General features: G+C 40.8%; 1 protein-coding gene across 9 annotated transcripts in view; it reads right to left on the bottom strand.

The window, feature by feature from the left end:
• The window catches only part of LOC149244742 (Calcium-dependent lipid-binding (CaLB domain) family protein), a 100,183-nt gene extending 82,098 nt beyond the window's left edge, over nt 1-18,085 (bottom strand). For 7 of the 9 annotated variants that reach the window (XR_016246765.1, XR_016246763.1, XR_016246764.1 and 4 more), the window contains exons 1-2: nt 17,952-18,085; nt 17,597-17,738 (exon numbers count right to left, since the gene is read on the bottom strand). Coding sequence is in view for 5 of the 9 variants with exons in the window: in XM_089374982.1 (XP_089231108.1) it covers nt 17,597-17,639 (43 nt within the window). In the remaining 4 variants the exon portion in view is untranslated. Of the gene's footprint in view, nt 1-17,596; nt 17,739-17,846 lie in introns of all 9 variants that reach the window. The other 2 variants (XM_089374984.1, XM_089374983.1) reach the window with 2 other exon arrangements.
• Nucleotides 18,086-19,651: the final 1,566 nt, after the last annotated feature.

The following is a 19,651-nucleotide window of genomic DNA, read 5'->3' as shown; positions in this document are numbered from 1 at the left end:
CCCCCTGCCTGTCCACCTTGCTCAGCTGATCATGAATCTTATTGGCAATGAACTTAGCAAAGTTATATTTCCTGGCAGGGGGTTGTCGCGGGCTATATGCAGATAGCAATACCAGCATCGTTCTGTCCACATGCTCACTGTTTTTGTATCCCAGCACATAGGCAATCATGTCCAGTAAAAGCCTGCCTATGTCATTGAAATGGATACCCAGGTAGGGAGGTGGCTCTGTAGGCTGGCACTCAGGTCTCATGAAATCTCTGGTGACCTTTTGAATCTCCTCACTGGTCATCTTTTCACCAGTCTCTATCAAATAGCTCAAGGAAAACGGGATTAGCAATTCTGTCTGATCAAAGTGTAACATTTTGTTGATAGACTCAGCATTGATGTAGAAAAGGATTCTTCCAGATGGAGTGCTAACAGTTCTGTGCTGCCCATTATAGTTTTCAGCACATAGGTGAATGATCTCAGGGAAGACATTTACAGCTGGGAGACAATAATATGGTAGGTTTGACTCCCATATCCCATGTGTGCCATGACCATCCTTATAGTCTTCTCTCAACTGACTGAAAGTTTGTAAGAAATCCCTGTTGCCCTCAAAGTCTTCAATAAGACAGTCCTTGTCAACCAATGGCAAAGCCTCCAGCTCTCTATTTGTTGGATTCAATGGAGCTACACTGAGGGATGAGGATGCAGAAGCAGCCATTGTAAGGCTTGATTTGAAATAAGGTGATGGCAATTGTTAGACCAAGTCTGAAGCATTTTTTCTCAGTGAAAATGCAAGCTGGTCTGTGCAGTTTGCTGCAACCTCTCAAGGATGTGAACTGCCAGGGGTGAGTTGCAGAGGTAATGAGGTTTCTTTTGGTAAGAATGCAGGTGGCCTGTACTCGGCAAAAGGGAACAATGCCGAGCAGCTCGAGGACAATTTTACGGTTTCAACCCGTGGAATGGCCGCTCTAGTGTTGAATTATAGTTCAGGGGTGGTGCAGGTTGCTTGGGCTTACTTTAGGTAACCAGCAGAGTTGAATTTAGGATTTTTACCAGTCTTTTAATGGTGAATTCACAGAGAATTGGAATGCATGGGCAAAAGTGGGGAAAAACTGGTGAAATACCTGGAACACTAGCTTGGAAGCCTGCGGGCCGGGCTGTGGAGGTTAAATGCCGTCAAATTCTGGACTTGTAGCGGTTGAAATGTCAAATTTGATGGTTGAGGACAAATTTCGCGGCAGCTGCTTGTCAACGGCTCCTTCTTTTGCGCGTGAAAATGACCGAAAACGGCTCATTTGGTCGTTTATAACGTTAAATTTGGAAAAAGTATGCATTTGGCGCTTTTCCGCTGATGACGTCAGCATGACGTTATGGTGGGGCCCAGGTACGGAGGTGACGTGGCTGCTGAGGTGTGGGCCAGGGTGGCAGGACACGGTGGCGGGTGAAAAAGGTGGCAGGGGTACGTGGAGGATCACATGGCGCGGGGTGGGCGACAGGTACTGCGTCAGGATGACGCAATGGTGACATAGAGGACGGCGGTTTGGAATAGTGGTAAGCGGGTTCCCCGCACCGCTTTTGCTGGCGAGTGGTATTGGGGAGGGGGGCTCTGAACAACCCCGGCGATTGACACGCGTCTAGGGTACGGAGCGGGAAACCACTTTCCCCGGACGCTAAAGGTCGGCAGGTCGGGGGATGAAAGTGACCGCCCACCATTAGATCTGGGCGGCGGAGATCGGACGGCTGGCGGGTCCTCCGACGGATCGTGCAGGTTGAGGGGGGTCCCGCCGGCCCATTATAATATTGAATTTAATATTTCGGGCGGAGAACTATAGGAAAGTAGGTTTGTCATGGGTTTTGGGATTTTTTCGGGTTTTCAAGGGTTTTTGAGGGTTTTTATAAGAAAAAGTGGTTTATAGGGGTGATTCTAGCAAGGGAAAAAGGGGTTTTTTTTGTGTTTTTTAGCAAAGGGACGGTGAGGGCTGAGGGAAGAGGTTACTGCTCATAACCAGGGGTTAGAGCAGCTCCAAGATAGGGTTGACCACAGTCCCAGATGGACTAAAGTCTCCCTTGACCATTTATTTGGCTATAGTGCCAAGAGGAAGATATGTACATAGTGCTGGGATTTATACACCTTAGTGTTATTTATAGTAGGGAAAGGGGGACATAGGGGATTTAGATAGTAGAGTTAGTGGTTAAGATGTATGAGAGGGTAAATGAAGGGGAAACCACTAAGTTTATTTGAAATTTACTTAGTTTAGGGAGTAGATCAAAATGAAAAGAATTTTACACAGGAAATGTGGCTTTTAACTGAACAAGAACCATCATAAAACCTTAAAATTTCTCATCAATCTCCATGGATGAAGGGATGTTAGTAATAAGAGTGGAAGGGGAATTCGGGAATTAGACATGCTCCTTTGCCTTGCTTTTCTTATTTAACCAGCAAGATTCAATCTGGAATGAGTACCACTTCTGCAACCCCATCTACTTACCCAGCTACTGTGCCTAGCATTTTTTATTTCTTCTTGGAGGGTGCACTTGGACTTGCAGACCCTTACTTGCCTTTTCTTCTATTTGGCTTTTTCTTTTGTTTTTTCTATCTACTTCTGCCCTTATTTCTTCCAAGGTCCCAGATTAAGCTGTTGGGAGCCTTTTTTTCTCTACCTGAACTACTTGTCTGCCAAGATTAAACAGTTTGGACAGACTTCCTTCTCTAATCTACAACTGCAAATTTAAACCATGGAATGATCCAGATTAGACTGTTGGACCATCCATCAAAATTTTAAGTCCATACCAAGCTATAAGCACAGATTGGATTCTCTTGGAAATATGTGATCTTTGAATCATCAAAGCAGAGCATATTTGGACTTCTCATAGCCAATCATGAAATATGAAACCTATTGGTATAGGTAGCTAACAGTGGCTCCACATGGGGATGGTGTTTCATTTGAAATACCAAGAACAGCAGGTCAGATTGCCTTGCTCCTTGGTTGCTCTTGCCCATTTTGTAGTTTGCTGCTTTGAAGTGCCAAAATTGTGTGCTTATCTTCTTGGTAGACCTCTGATTCTATTTACCTTTTGCTGGCAGCCAATAAACTTGTAAAACTGCATTTTTACAATCTAAAACAGAAAACAATATATACACCTGCATATATACAAGGGAACCCAGACTGCACTCATGGGTAATATTCAAAATAGTGCTTGAGCATCCTGCCATTCACAGGACCTTCATCCAAGTCAGTTTCATTAAGGCTTTTCAGGAAATAAGTATTGTTACCTTGCACTGCTTGGACAGCAAACGGTCCTCTCCATAAGGAATCAAATTTTCCATGTTTTCCTTTGTCTTCTCTTCTTGCATCCCACTTGAGGACTTTGTCTCCCACACTGAAATCTTCTGCCTTAGTTCTTCTATCAAAGGCCTTCTTTAATTTCTCTTGTAGAACTTGAACTCTGCTGAAAACTTGGTCTCTAGTTTGCTGCAGACATATGATTTGATTGATTCTTCTTTGCATATCATTTGGTTCAGCTTGGCTTTCTTGAAGAAGCTTCATAACAGGCACTCCTAAGGATGAGGGGAACTTGGCCTCTAATCCATAAACCAACTCATATGGGCTGGTCCCAATTGATCTTTTGGTTGTTAGTCTATCTGCCCATAGGGCATTCACAAGCTTCTTATGCCAATTCTTTTTGTTCTCTTCCAGTACTTTCTTTATAATGTTTACAAGGCTTTTGTTTGATGATTCAGCAAGGCCATTTCCTTGGGGATAGTATGCAGTAGAATGGCCCAAAGTAATGTGAAATTTGTGGCAGAAGTTCACCATCTTTTTGGATCTGAAAGCAGCAGCATTGTCTGTTATTATTTTGTCAGGACAGCCAAATCTGGCCAATATGTTGTTCTCCAAGAACTGAATAATTATTGAATCATTTGCTTGTCTGCATGGGGCAGCTTCAATCCACTTAGTGAAGTAGTCTGTTGCTGTTAAAATCCATCTGTGTTGGCCTGAAGATGAGGGATGAATTTCCCCAATGAAGTCCAATCCCCATTGTTGAAAAGGTCTCTCTGTTGCAATAGGCCTTAAAGGAAGTGGCAGCAACTGTCTCTTTCCCTCAAACACTTGACATTTATGACATGAGGTGATGAATTTCTTGACATCAGAGAACATGGTGGGCCAGTAGTATCCAGCCCTTAGTATCTTGTCCACAGTGGACTTCCAGTACAAGTGTCCACCACAGTCACCTGCATGAAATTCTTTTATGATATTGTCAGCTTCATTTTCAATTAAACAGTGCAGCAATATACCTTCATGGTTTTTCCAAAGCAGATTGCCATCCATCACACAAAATCTTGAGGTTTTCATTTTTAAGAATCTACACTTAGTTCTGGACAGTCCTGGGGGAGCACACGGGTTTTGTAACACATAACAGATATCTGAATACCAGGGGGATTGTTCAAAGGCTACATTGATCTTTGGAGTCGCCAGCTCCGATTCACTGTCCAGCTGGTTAATGTCTAAGGCTTGAAAATTTGTTTTTGTCATTAATTTAGCCAAGCCTTGGCCTTTTATTAGTTTTGTAGGTTTTATCTCAATGTCAAATTCCAAGATGTTGGCAATCCATTTTCCTCTTCTGCCCTCTAAATTTTCTTGGGTGAGAATGTCTTTGACAATAGGACTTGGCACATATGCTATAACATGGGAATAAAGGATATAAATCCTAAAGTCTTTAATTGCTTTGACTAAAGCATAAGCTTGCTTTTCCATGATTTGATACTTTAAAGGTGCATCTCTAAGAGCTTTGCTAAAGAAAGCAATTGGCTTCTCATTGCCTTGGTCATCTTTTTGTAATAGGACAGCAGCAATAGTATGCTGAGAGGCAAAAGAGAAAATGATAAATTCTCTGTCAAACTGAGGATTGGTCAAGACTGGGGTTTGGGTAAGGGCCAGTTTTATACCTTCAAAGGCTTGATTGGCTTCAACAGTCCATTTTACTTTTGAATCTTTCTTTAGCATGTTATTTAATAATCTGATTAGCTCTGCTAAGTTTGGGATAAACCTTCTCAAGAAATTGATTTTTCCCAAGAATCCTTGCAACTCTTTGACATTTCTTGGGTGGGGCATTTGTAGGATAGCTTGTATCCTATCTGGGTCAATTCTAATGCCATCTTTAGAAATGATGTGGCCCAACAGCTTACCTTCCTCTAAACCAAACAGGGATTTCTTGGGATTTAAGGAAATTCCATATTTTCTGCATTTAAGGAAGATCTGTCTCAAATGTTTTATATGTTCTTGGTCTGATTTTGAGAAAGGTGTAAGGTCATCTAGGTAAATGACTAAAAAGTCATGAATCTCTTTGGAAAAAGCAATGTCCATTGCTCTTTGAAAAGTTGCCCCTGCATTTTTCAATCCAAAAGGCATCTTTACATATTTGAACGTTCCCCATGGGGTTGTAAATGTCGTTTTGTCCTGATCATCAGGGCGAACTAAGATCTGGTTGAAACCCGAGAATCCATCAAGTAGAGAAATTCTGGAAGCCCCCACTACTCTCTGCAAAATGTGATCCATCTTGGGTAAGGGGTAATTGTCTTTGAGGGATACTTGGTTCAGATTCCTCAAATCCACACACAGCCTAATTTCACCAGTCTTCTTTCTTGTAGGGACTAGGTTAGAGATCCATTCAGAGAATCTGATTGGTGCTATGATGCCTGCCTTGAACATTTTTTGTACCTCTTGTTCCATTGTTGGGAGAAGCATAGGATTGATTCTCCTCAGTTTTTGTTTAAAGGGCTTTTGATCAGGTTTGAGAGGGATAGTGTGCTGGATTACAGAGGTGTCATAGGACTTTAGGTCCTCATAGCTCCATGCAAAAACATCCTGGAACTCTTTGAAGAGGTCAATGTACTTGGGCTTTTGATCAGGAGGTAAGGAAGCAGATAATTTAATTATCTTGGGTTTCTCACTTGTACCTATGTTGCACTCTTCAATGGCTGCATTTAAGGGCTGCATTTTTGGTTTTCTCGGGATGTCATTTGAGTCAAAGATGTCTTCTAGTGGAGTTAGGCCCGTTGGAAGAAAATTGTCTTTCAGGTCTATGATTTCAGTTTCAGCATTGGCCACCTCTTCATAGTTGATTTGTTGAATTTGCTGAATGTTTTCCTTGTTGAAAATGGTTGGACTCAGCATTAGTTTTGCAGTTCTGGGTGATATTGGGTGAGCAATCTGTTGAAACTGTATTTGTGATGGACTTGCTCCATCAAGTATTTGTGATTGACTTGCTGTCTCAAGTATTTGTGATTGACTTGCTGTCTCAGTGTCAATATTTAGTCCTGCAAATTCTTGTTGCATAGTTAAAAAATGGTTTATTTGCTTGTCATCCTCAAATACTTGCCAATTATTCACATTGTTCGGAATGGAGGGTCTGTGTTTTACCTCAGCTGTAAAACAATGATAGGGCTCAAAGGGCAGCTTGCATGTACTTGCAAACGTGGCTAAACTATGAGCATGCAGATTGTGGTTTCTAGGAATTTTGGTGATTTGGAATTCAGAGAAAAAGTTTAGTACCTCAGCAACAGCAGACCTATAAGTCCTTAGTCTTTTGTCATTGGTGACAAAGTTTCCCTTCACTTGTTGAATAACCAAATCTGAATCGCCCATGATTGAAACCCTGGCAGCTTGTAAGAACTTTACTAACTTGAGGCCTAGTAAAAGAGCTTCATATTCTGCCATGTTATTAGTACATCTGAAGTTTAATCTATAGGCTCTGCCTTCTGCATGACTATTTTCTTTATTGTGTACCCAAACTCCAGCTCCTGCCCCTAACTTGTTGACTGAGCCATCAAATTCAAGGAACCATAGAATATTCTGTTGGGAAGGAGATTTGATGACCTGTTCATGGGCTGGCAATGTGAGTAGAAGTTGTGGTTTTCCATCTAGCTTGTCTTCTAGGACAGTTTCATCACTTGATTGGGCATGCTTGAGATTTAGGACAGCAGTAGTATCTAATGTTTGCTTGACTGTTGTTTCATGGGTGGTGAAACTTTCCCTTGAGTCTTTCTCTTGTATGAATATCTTGGTTTCATCCTCATCTTTTGAGGGCATTGTGGTGTCATTGAAGAGAATGTATGAGTCTATGTCTGAATGGATAGCATATATAGGAAAGTTTTGAGGCTTTTCTTCACTGCTGACCATGTATTTCATAAGTGTTTCTCTGTACAGTCTTTTTGGTTGCCCAAAAACAGAGATGGTGGCATATGACATGTCTAATTGTAGGGAACCTTGGAGTTTAGCTCCCCATGATCTTGATAACAGCATCCCATACTTAGGTGGGATATCAGCAACTACCACATCCATTAGGATGGTCTTGTTTGGGTATTGAACCAGAGACACACATAAATCCTTTATGAGACCTAAACACTTGACTTGGCTGGAGTCAAAAGAAAATAGGTCTTTGTATGGTCTTGTTATGTCCAAATTCAATCTTTCCATGACTGCTTTTGGCATAAGGTTGTGAGAAGCACCTGAATCAAACATTGCATTGTGTAGTATTTTGTCATGAATATGTAAGCTGACATAAAAAGGTAGTACCCCTGTGACTACTGTTTTTCCATCCACTTCTGGGCCAAACAGGAGTTCTGGGGTGTCATCCAACACATTGACATCATCTTTGCTGTTAGTGAGTTGAAGGGACTTCTTGATCTGTAGCTTATAGATATCATGCTTGGCTAGTTCTAAGAGAGGAACAGCTATCTTTAGTTTACCAATTTCAGTCTCTAGGTCAAAAGGTTTTTCAGATTGGGTTTTGGGATTATAGATAACAGTCCTTTCCTTGTTCATTAAATCTTCTTCTTGATTTTTATCTTGACTTTGGGACTTATCCTTTTTACTCATCTCTTGAGGAGAAATAGTTGAATAAGGATGAGAAGGGGGAGTGACCATAGGCTGCTGTTTTGAGGACAGTGGTTCAGTGATCTCCTCAACAATTACTTCTTCTGTATGTGAATTCATTTTATCATTAGGTTCTGTGACTGTAACTCTTTCAGGCTGCTGATTATCCTTTTTCTTTTCAGGCTGGTTAACATTCACAGTTCTGCTCCTCAGCTTGTATTGTTTATGGACTTCATAAACAGCAGTGTCATAGCCTTGTTTGAAGTCAAAGGATTCACCTGATTTAGTTTGGAACGGTTTGATTTCTTCATCCTCGTGATCTTCTCGTGTTAAGAAAACTTGACTTTCACCATCTAGACCCATTAAATTAATCTCAGGATCTTCATTGGGCTCCGCTGATGTGGAAGTTTCTGCATAATTTTCTTGGAAAGGGGGTCTTATGTCTTGATCAGCACTGGTTTTGCCAATGCCTGGGTTTTGAGTTCTCCTAAAATTTGGATTCCTAGGAGGGTTGTTTTGCGGTGCTTCCCATGATGATTTTCTCTCAACCGATTCCACTCTATCCCCTAATCTTTTCATTCCATTGAGTATTGCATCTAGCTTCTGATCAAAGGCAGAGGGTTCCTCTTTGAAAACAGTCCTCTTTTCCAACCTTGCCCTGTTTCTTTTGGCAATTAGGTTGGCTTCCACTGTGACAGCAACCCTTTGGGCCTCTTCAAGGGATTGATAGTCTCTTTCCTTCAACTGATAGGCCATATCAGGGTCAAAACCATCAGGGAATTTGTACAAGGCTAAATCAGGAGGAGGCCTTAAATTTTGTGGAATTGAGTTATATACATTGTTAAATCTTGCACAATACTCCAAAACAGTCTCTTGGGGACCTCTTTTGATAGTGTCATATTCCCCAAGTATGTGCAGAGGATCTTTCTTCTTTTCCCATCTACTAGTAAAGGCTTGATACAGTTCAGCAGGAGTTGTAATGGAGTTTGCATTCAGGGATCTAAACCAAGTTCTTACATCCCCAGTTAGGCTTTGAACAAACATCCTCATTCTGACACTGTCATCATCTATTTCATAGGTCTCAAAATGGTCTTGCATCCTCTTGGCATGCTGGGCAGCTGTCAGAGGGCCATTGGAGTCAAAATATGAAATTTTGGTTTGGTAATCTTGGGGTAGAGCTGCATCATTAGCTGGTATCTGCAAGGGTGCATATCTGTTAGCCATATTTACAGGATTTAGAGGATTAACAGGGGCAGCTGGGATAATAGGAACAGTAGGTATCACAGGGGTAACAAGTAGGGGTGAACCTAGAGTGTTGGTTAAGGGGATATGTGCAGTGGATGAAAATGTGAGAGGAGGACTTTGAGATGTGGATGGTGAACTAGGGGAACTAGGGGTAGACCGGAAAAGGACCTTGCATGGGGTAGAGATAAGGTTAGGATGATCTGAATCTGAGGTTAAGTCAGCAGGCTGCTCCTGCTTTTGCTGCCGCCTAATGTTTCTTGGGATGGTATTTGGATTATCAACAATGATGGGTGGATTAGGATCAGGATTTGCCCTAGTGTGCCGTGGATTTTTCTTGGGAGCCAGTTTCTAACTGTTTTTTAGGATTTTGTAGGAAATTTTTATATCTGAAAGGACTGAATGAAGATTTTGGAATGGCTATATATTCTCAGAGCTAAGATGAAGATTCCCTAAACAAGCTCCTCCTTAAAGCTGTTAATGTGATACAAAAACAGATTAAAGGCCTCTTGACTGATTTCAGGCTTGATAGTAGCTATGGAAAACATATAGTAATTAAAAAATCTCAAGCTTCCCCAGTGGAGTCGCCAATTATGTTAACACCCAGGTTGTTCCCTATGACTCCCAAGGGAATACGGCCGGGGTAACCACTAACCAATCTTTGGATTACAGTGCCTAGCCACACTGTAATCAGAGAGGGCTCTCTCTTTATGATTTATCTTTGTTTGAGATGATTTTAGGCTAGATATAAGTTCAGGTCTGTTTGGAGTTTTTTGCTTGGATGATAATTTCAATCAAGGTGCTTGTGTGTTTTTCAAAGAGTTCTAGTCCATTGGGCTAAGGAGTCAGTGGTCCTTAAGATGCTTAATGTGCTGCTGTGATACCGTAGTGATGCTGCAGAGCCAAATTAGTGTCTGAGAAATAACGTTTGTAATAGTGATGGAATGGAGTGTATCCAATTAGTGCAAGGCAATTAAGAATCTTACAGTTTAACTGTTTGAGTAAGACAATGAGAATATTGACCTAGGAGCATTTAAGAATTTCTAGGTGATATTCATACATATAGAATTAACAGACACATGAACAATTAAGAATTCATGTACATATTTAATCCTGAGGACAAACATTTACAGCAGCAAAAATTGAGCACAAGGTGTAATAAAACAAATCTTGTACTATTCTTTCTTTCTTACTGCTAGCTTAGTGTGAGATAAGTATGATTTGATAAACATAAGAAAACAAGAACAGAGTTTTGAAGAAAACTTGTTATCTCGTCAGACAGCATAGGAATTCTGCATCAACACATGGGGCATCCTCCAGACATCAAATAATTTCCGGAAATCACTGAGCTCATCCAGCCCTTTGTATTAGATAATTGAAAGTGTACAATACAAGTGTTCTCATAGAGAAAATTACCAACCCTTTGTGAGTTACTCAGGGGAGTTTATATACAAAAATTTACATCAAAATATCAACGAAATGAGTTATTGTCTCATTTATGATATGCTAATCTCCGAAGTGCAGTAGCTGAAGGAGTGAATGCAGCCGAAATTCCTTTATGCTTCAGCTGTCAAAAAGTCAGAAGATATTTGGTCTTTATCGCTGTTAGAGTCGGTTGGAGATGCGCTGTTCAAAATTTGGCTAGCTGTCATATTCTTATGTGATGAGTCATTACTCAGCTGCTTTTAAATAACCTTTTCTGCTGTTTGTCTTCTAGTGACCTGGAGCTGGCAGTGAGTAAACAGCTGGACTTACCGTGGCAAAATCTGAAGCATAAACTGCCACCAATCCTCCTTAGGCATCTGATGCCTGCGTATTTTTATCAATGTTTCCTCTGCCTCTGTATGTTTGTACAGATTGGGAGGAGTCTCGAACAGGTGATTCACCTCATTCTCAATGTAGAACATGCCTTCAAGTTTTTCATATAAACTCTGTCCTGTAGGAGGCCCTGCTGGTTCAGATGTACTGCCAGATGCAATAATCTGATTTTCAATAGTGGTTGCCATTCTATTGGCCATTTGATCTAGGGAGATCAGCTTTCCTGCACTATTTAGCAAGCTGGGCAGGCCTTTTGTTTGTAGCACTCCCATTTTGGCCTTGTATTCCTCCACATCTGCTTGCATTTCAAAAAATTTCCTCTCTACTGTTTGTATGTAGTTTCTTAGAGTTAGCACCTTTTTGGCAGAGAGGACAGCTTCTGTTCTGTTGGGAATGCCTATGGCTGCTAATTCTTCCCTTTCCTGTCTATTCAGGAAGTCTATCATCCTGTTGGCCTGTTCTGTTTTGTTACCTAGTACTGTCTTAGCCTTCTGAATTTCCGCTTGTGCTTGGCCCATCAAATCCATCTGCTCATGTATTATTTTTATTGACCTCCACTGTTGTTTGATGGATTGGCCAATTTTAGCCCATAGGATTCTCTTTATGTCAGTCATAGCTGTGTCTAGATTCAGCTCCTTTTCTAAGGCCTTTATCTTGTCTCTTTGGGCCTTTATTTCTCTGCCCTGCTCTGCTACAGTCATTTTGGAGTTGGTATACTTGGAGTCCAGTTCTGCCAATTTTTCCTTGGCCTTCTTTATTTCGTCTGCTTGGAGCTCCATTGCTTTGACGGCCTTGGTCAGTTCTTCTACACTTGGACTAGCATCTGGGGCTGCTGCTGCTTCTGCTGTAGGGGGCACTGCTGCCCCTGAAGTTGCTGCTGTTGTTGATGTAGTTGGAGGAGCTTGGGAAGTGGAATCTGCTTGTTTTTCCTGTAATGTTCCTTCCAGCTCTTTCTCCAGTTCCCTAATCCTTTGGTCTTGCTGCATTAGGAGGTCTAGCTGGTCCTCAGCCCGTTTTTGCTTTTGGATTTCTGCTGTTTGAGGGTGCTCTGTGGGCTGCAGCTTCAACCTCTTCTTCATTGCGTTCAAGTCATCATCCTTTTTCTTCAGGAGGGCCTTTACACCCGTTGGATCACTAGGATCATGTCCTAGATCGATGATGATCTCCTCCAGGGACTTTATCCTGTTGTCTTTGGCTTGGGATGACAATCTCTCAAAATCCAACTGGGTGTTGGTGTTTTTGAGGGACTCCTTCAGCTCATGGGCCAAGGTGGCCTTCTCTATTAGGGTCGTATAGACCATCTCTCCAGTTTGCCTGTGGAGTTCAATCTGGTCCATGGGATGTATATCCCTGGCTAGGACCTCCACCCTTGTCTTTATGAAATCTGCAGGTGTCTTAGGCTCCGGCCCCATTGGCTTGAAGTGGCTCAGGAGCAATTTCTCCTGCTGAATGTCATATACTGACAATAGTCTCTCTTGCTGGGCTGGTGTTGCATCTACGAACTGTTTGTAGACCTCGGCCCTTAGCAGCTCATTCTGAGCTTTTATCTGTTTGAAAGAAGCCTTGGTGCTTTTGGGCTTCTTGGTCAGCTGGGAAGAGGAGGACACCTCTAAGCCATGTTGTAAAGTTTGCTCCTGCTGAAAGGAGCTTGTACCTATGTGTTGACTGCCCTCCTTGTCTTTTCTTTCACTCTCCAAGACATCATCAGTAATGTCTTCTACCTCTGGGGAGTCTGCTTTTTGCCTTTTCGCTTCTGGCTGGTGGGAGGATCCACTGAGAGGAGTGGACTCTTCTCTATCTCTTTTAGTTCCCCTGTCCTCATGTGTTGGGGTCTGTAAGATTGGGGCAGTCACTGGCTCCTTTTGTGGGGGTGGAATTTGCCGTGTTGGAGCTGCTGGTAGCTGAGTCTGTGGAGGGACATTTTGCCCTTGCTGCTGTTCTTGTTGCTGCCCTGTTTGCTGCTCTGCTTCAGGGGCAGACTTTTCTTTTGTTACCTCCTCTTCTGTACCCATTATACCCTTGCCTTTATCTAACACTGGTACTGATGTAGAAGGTGTCTGTGGTGCAGTCTTTGTAGCCGAGGTCCCTTCTCCTATTGAATAAGGCGGTCTGAAAGGTACCTGCTGCACATAGTCTAGGTCAATAGTCTTTTCAAGCTCCCTCCTACTTTTTAGCATTCTCTCTTCCTCAGTTAGATTTTCAACTAGAGTGTCCATCTGCCATTCTTGCAGGTTGGCATATTTTTCAATGTGAGGGTAATGGCAATGTTTAATGCCTATCAGCCTATACTTGTTTCTTCTGGCAGTGATGAAACCTTGAGGGTCATAATGGACCCACCGAAAGCTATAGGATAACTGGTATTTATCCTTGAGGATTAGGTCTGCCTCTTCCCACCCTTCTTTTTTGTTCATGATGAAGGGGCCTAACTCGTGTTTGAACTTGAGGTGGGCCTTCTTTTTGGCGCTGTGGAAATGGGTGAGGTCTGACTGAATCAACTGCCTGTAATATTCTAAGGCAAATAACCTCATTGGTACATATTTTGGGAGCCTGTATGGACAGAGCTCACAGCCATAAATCCTAATGACAGTATGGTTCTCATATAGGTACCAGTCACCTATTTTATATTTTCTAGAAAGCTGCAGAGCTTTCTTTATCTCATTTGATACCCTGGGAGGAGGGGACTTCATTAACAGGCAGGAGACTGGGTATACAAATTGGTCAACAAATTCACAGTAAGTATAGGGTGAGTTTGTGACCTTATGAAAGACAGAGGTCCAGAAGATAACAGATCTTCTTTCCCCTTTCTGATCCAGCCTTCTGATGTAGCATGGGAAGGCTTCAGAATGGTAGTACATGAATAGGTGGTAAATATAGGCTGAGTACCTGAAGACCCCCTGCCTGTCCACCTTGCTCAGCTGATCATGAATCTTATTGGCAATGAACTTAGCAAAGTTATATTTCCTGGCAGGGGGTTGCCGCGGGCTATATGCAGATAGCAATACCAGCATCGTTCTGTCCACATGCTCACTGTTTTTGTATCCCAGCACATAGGCAATCATGTCCAGTAAAAGCCTGCCTATGTCATTGAAATGGATACCCAGGTAGGGAGGTGGCTCTGTAGGCTGGCACTCAGGTCTCATGAAATCTCTGGTGACCTTTTGAATCTCCTCACTGGTCATCTTTTCACCAGTCTCTATCAAATAGCTCAAGGAAAACGGGATTAGCAATTTTGTCTGATCAAAGTGTAACATTTTGTTGATAGACTCAGCATTGATGTAGAAAAGGATTCTTCCAGATGGAGTGCTAACAGTTCTGTGCTGCCCATTATAGTTTTCAGCACATAGGTGAATGATCTCAGGGAAGACATTTACAGCTGGGAGACAATAATATGGTAGGTTTGACTCCCATATCCCATGTGTGCCATGACCATCCTTATAGTCTTCTCTCAACTAACTGAAAGTTTGTAAGAAATCCCTGTTGCCCTCAAAGTCTTCAATAAGACAGTCCTTGTCAACCAATGGCAAGGCCTCCAGCTCTCTATTTGTTGGATTCAATGGAGCTACACTGAGGGATGAGGATGCAGAAGCAGCCATTGTAAGGCTTGATTTGAAATAAGGTGATGGCAATTGTTAGACCAAGTCTGAAGCGTTTTTTCTCAGTGAAAATGCAAGCTGGTCTGTGTAGTTTGCTGCAACCTCTCAGGGATGTGAACTGCCAGGGGTGAGTTGCAGAGGTAATGAGGTTTCTTTTGGTAAGAATGCAGGTGGCCTGTACTCGGCAAAAGGGAACAATGCCAAGCAGTTCGAGGACAATTTTACGGTTTCAACCCGTGGAATAGCCGCTCTAGTGTTGAATTATAGTTCAGGGGTGGTGCAGGTTGCTTGGGCTTATTTTAGGTAACCAGCAGAGTTGAATTTAGGATTTTTACCAGTCTTTTAATGGTGAATTCACAGAGAATTGGAATGCATGGGCAAAAGTGGGGAAAAACTGGTGAAATACCTGGAACACTAGCTTGGAAGCCTGCGGGCCGGGCTGTGGAGGTTAAATGCCGTCGAATTCTGGACTTGTAGCGGTTGAAATGTCAAATTTGATGGCTGGGGACAAATTTCGCGGCAGCTGCTTGTCAACGGCTCCTTCTTTTGCGCGTGAAAATGACCGAAAACGGCTCATTTGGTCGTTTATAACGTTAAATTTGGAAAAAGTATGCATTTGGCGCTTTTCCGCCGATGACGTCAGCATGACGTTATGGCGGGGCCCGGGTACGGAGGTGACGTGGCTGCTGAGGTGTGGGCCAGGGTGGCAGGACACGGTGGCGGGTGAAAAAGGTGGCAGGGGTACGTGGAGGATCACATGGCGCGGGGTGGGCGACAGGTACTGCGTCAGGATGACGCAATGATGACATAGAGGACGGCGGTTTGGAATAGTGGTAAGCGGGTTCCCCGCACCGCTTTTGCTGGCGAGTGGTATTGGGGAGGGGGGCTCCGAACAACCCCGGCGGTTGACACGCGTCCAGGGTACGGAGCGGGAAACCACTTTCCCCGGACGCTAAAGGTCGGCAAGTCGGGGGATGAAAGTGACCGCCCACCATTAGATCTGGGCGGCGGAGATCGGACGGCTGGCGGGTCCTCCGACGGATCGTGCAAGTTGGGGGGGGCCCGCCAGCCCATTATAATATTGAATTTAATATTTCGGGCGGAGAACTATAGGAAAGTGGGTTTGTCATGGGTTTTGGGATTTTTTCGGGTTTTCAAGGGTTCTTTGAGGGTTTTTATAAGAAAAAGTGGTTTATAGGGGCGATTCTAGCAAGGGAAAAAGGGGTTTTTTTGTGTTTTTTAGCAAAGGGACGGTGAGGGCTGAGGGAAGAGGTTACTGCTCATAACCAGGGGTTAGAGCAGCTCCAAGATAGGGTTGACCACAGTCCCAGATGGACTAAAGTCTCCCTTGACCATTTATTTGGCTATAGTGCCAATGAGGAAGATATGTACATAGTGCTGGGATTTATACACCTTAGTGTTATTTATAGTAGGGAAAGGGGGACATAGGGGATTTAGATAGTAGAGTTAGTGGTTAAGATGTATGAGAGGGTAAATGAAGGGGAAACCACTAAGTTTATTTGAAATTTACTTAGTTTAGGGAGTAGATCAAAATGAAAAGAATTTTACACAGGAAATGTGGCTTTTAACTGAACAAGAACCATCATAAAACCTTAAAATTTCTCATCAATCTCCATGGATGAAGGGATGTTAATAATAAGAGTGGAAGGGGAATTCGGGGAATTAGACATGCTCCTTTGCCTTGCTTTTCTTATTTAACCAGCAAGATTCAATCTGGAATGAGTACCACTTCTGCAACCCCATCTACTTACCCAGCTACTGTGCCTAGCATTTTTTATTTCTTCTTGGAGGGTGCACTTGGACTTGCAGACCCTTACTTGCCTTTTCTTCTATTTGGCTTTTTCTTTTGTTTTTTCTATCTACTTCTGCCCTTATTTCTTCCAAGGTCCCAAATTAAGCTGTTGGGAGCCTTTTCTTCTCTACCTGAACTACTTGTCTGCCAAGATTAAACAGTTTGGACAGACTTCCTTCTCTAATCTACAACTGCAAATTTAAACCATGGAATGATCCAGATTAGACTGTTGGACCATCCATCAAAATTTTTAAGTCCATACCAAGCTATAAGCACAGATTGGATTCTCTTGGAAATATGTGATCTTTGAATCATCAAAGCAGAGCATATTTGGACTTCTCATAGCCAATCATGAAATATGAAACCTATTGGTATAGGTAGCTAACAGGGACTATCCAAAAGGATCTTTAAATATATATATACAAGCTCCAATACTCGACCTGTTAATGGATATACAAGCATCCTACAATTTTTTCACTAATGGCTAGAATGCATAATCCTTAGATAAATTAATAACAAATAATCCATTCTGCTTCATTCAGGTGAATAAGTTCCTATGCTATTACAATTACCATGGACTTGCAGCTCACCCCCATCAAATACAACAATTACCCATGATTTGCACCTCACCCCTCAGCATCAAGACCTACACCTTACCCCATTTGCGTCAACACTTGCACCTTACCTTATCTACTTCAGAACTTGTACCTATACCATTAACACTGGAACATGCACCCTGATTTTTCAACCAGGTCATCATCACCGTAACTTCGGGACCACTCTAACTTATCACTAGGTCACAGTCCATCGGACATGCTTATCCCTAGGCAAAGCCATTTAAGTTTACAGATACTAAATACCTTATGTAATCATCTTTCCTGGTTCCAAACTCAAAGATTACTAGGTACAAGTAACATGCAATTGTAAATTTTAAGCCGTTATTCGTTTTACCTGTTTATAAAGAAAAGAAATACATAAATAATAATAAATTATGGAAAACATCCATGAGACAAATATGTCCCAAAATTACAGACATTTTTCAGGAAGTTACAGTAACATCCTGTCCTACAGAAAAATTGCTAGTTTATGAGCTCATTAAATAGATCAAGATATACCCAATCTACGAAAAGTAGTCCATAAAATCTGGTAGCACAAGCTATTCTATTACAATATTTCACACAAGCCCGTGTATGCACATATATGAAAATATATACAGACATGTTACACAAATTTAAAGAAGACTCGCAAAAATTAAAATAAGATCTTACTTGTTATATCCAGGAGCTGACCCTGAATTCCACCTGTGGCCATGAAACTGGAGTGACGAATTCTAAAAGCTTCAGACCCTTTGAATCCTCCTAAATAGGCAACGGCAGTCACAACTAGGTACAGAATATTGAGATTGATTCACTGGAACCCCAACCAAATCAAACCCGACTTAGTTTTCCCACTTAAAAGAGCTTTCCTACTTCAAAAAAATCAAACCCAATTCAAATTGTTCTCGGAAAACACAAATACATTGAATGGAAATGTCCAAAAGCTGTCGTGAGTAGGTGCGATTGATCTGTAAAATTGTATATACGAAGAAATTGTCTCCTAATATAACGCGGAGAAAGTACCTACCGATATTGATGTAGTCAAAACTGCAACACGCGCTTGAGTACGGTCTCAGCGGTCCTGTCTGTCTGATATGATATATTTCGGATGGCTATTGAAATAGCTAAATAGGCATTATATAGGCGTATTATTTGGTTTAGTTTAATAGTTATATAAGTAGTTGGATTATTGAGGTAGTTTGACTTCAAATTTGATTTCAACAAGTTAACGTTTGGTTGGAAATTTCTTAATTTAATTTATATTAAGTAAATAAGATATAATTTGGATAACTGAGACATCATATTTATAATGAATGATATATTCTTTGTAATAATAAATTTTATTATTTAAAGAGTTATTATATGGTTAATACGCTTTATTTTTGCCGTGGGAGGAATGATTGGGATTTTTTCACTTTAATTTAAGTACTATAATGAACCAGAACATGGATATTTTTACTATTTTGAATTTTATTATGTTTATAAAAAATAAAAATAAGAGAAAGCTTTTTGATAATTATAAAATTTTAACTTAGTGAAAAAATATAGAATTATTTATATTTTGAATTTTATTATATTTATAAACATTTAAATTTTATTTTATAGTTACAAGATCTTAAATTTATATTAATTAATTTCAAATGTATTTTCTCTATATTAATTTTGTGTTCTTTTAACGTATTAATTTATGTATTTAATTTTGTATTCTTTTAATGTATTAATTTATGTATTTGGGAGTATGTTTTTTTAAATTGATTTATATTTTTTTAAGAATTTTGATGTTATTTAATAAGAAGTTATGTAGTTTAAAGGGGTTGGATTTAATGGTTGAAAAAAGAAGAGGTTTTTATTATTAATAAGGTTTAATTTTTATGAGGATTTAATTTGGACTTTTGGGCATCTTAAGGTAGTGGTCAAATCTGTGGTTGTACCTGTTAGGGATGGAAGAACATGAAGAATTGGCTAGCATTGAGGTGTAGCTCTGCAACAAACCAAATCCTATACCTCCAGTCAATCTAGTCATTCCAAGCACCACTGATATTTTCACGTCCTCTTGATGGTTTCGGTTAACATGTGGTTTTTCTACTTATATGAAGAATTGGCTAGCATTGAGGAGCAACTCTACAATAAACCAAACCATATACCTCCATCAAATCTAGTCATTCCAAACACTATTGTTATTTCCATGTCTTCTTTATGGTTTTAGTTAGCTTATGGTTTTTCTACTTCACTTAGAATTTACAAGTTAATGAAGTCTTGGTCAGTAAATCTTTGTATATATCCATCTAGTATATGAACATTTGGGATACAAGACATAAACTTTTGTCATTGGTTTGGTTTGCAATTTAGGAGACCACGACAAAAGGATTTTAAATTTAATGTATGTCATATGGTATCAGTTTAATTGAAAGGGTTTATTTTACTAAAAAAATAAACAACAAAGAAGTTATGTAATTTGTATTATTAAAAATATAGAGAGAATGAGTAGTATATTAAATATAATTATAATGATACATTTTATTATTACAATAATATATGTCAATTGGTGTATTTTGGGTGATTAGAAAGATTGATCGTTATCCCCCAAGTGATATGTTAAGCTCATATTAAGTGTGTTATTGTAATGGCTTTGAGTCTTGTTATTGTAGGGCCTTGAGCCCCAAATATTATCTCACCCTTCTTATGGTACTTGACTACATGGGAAAAAAGGGATATATTTATGTTGGT

Source organism: Pinus tabuliformis, chromosome 8, assembly GCF_031772625.1.
Source record: "Pinus tabuliformis cultivar Carrire ecotype Pingquan chromosome 8, CPIR1, whole genome shotgun sequence".
In the NCBI taxonomy this organism is placed as follows: Eukaryota; Viridiplantae; Streptophyta; class Pinopsida; order Pinales; family Pinaceae; genus Pinus; species Pinus tabuliformis.
The sequence above is the reverse complement of the archived record's forward strand: the minus strand, read 5'-3'. Positions and strand labels throughout refer to the sequence as shown.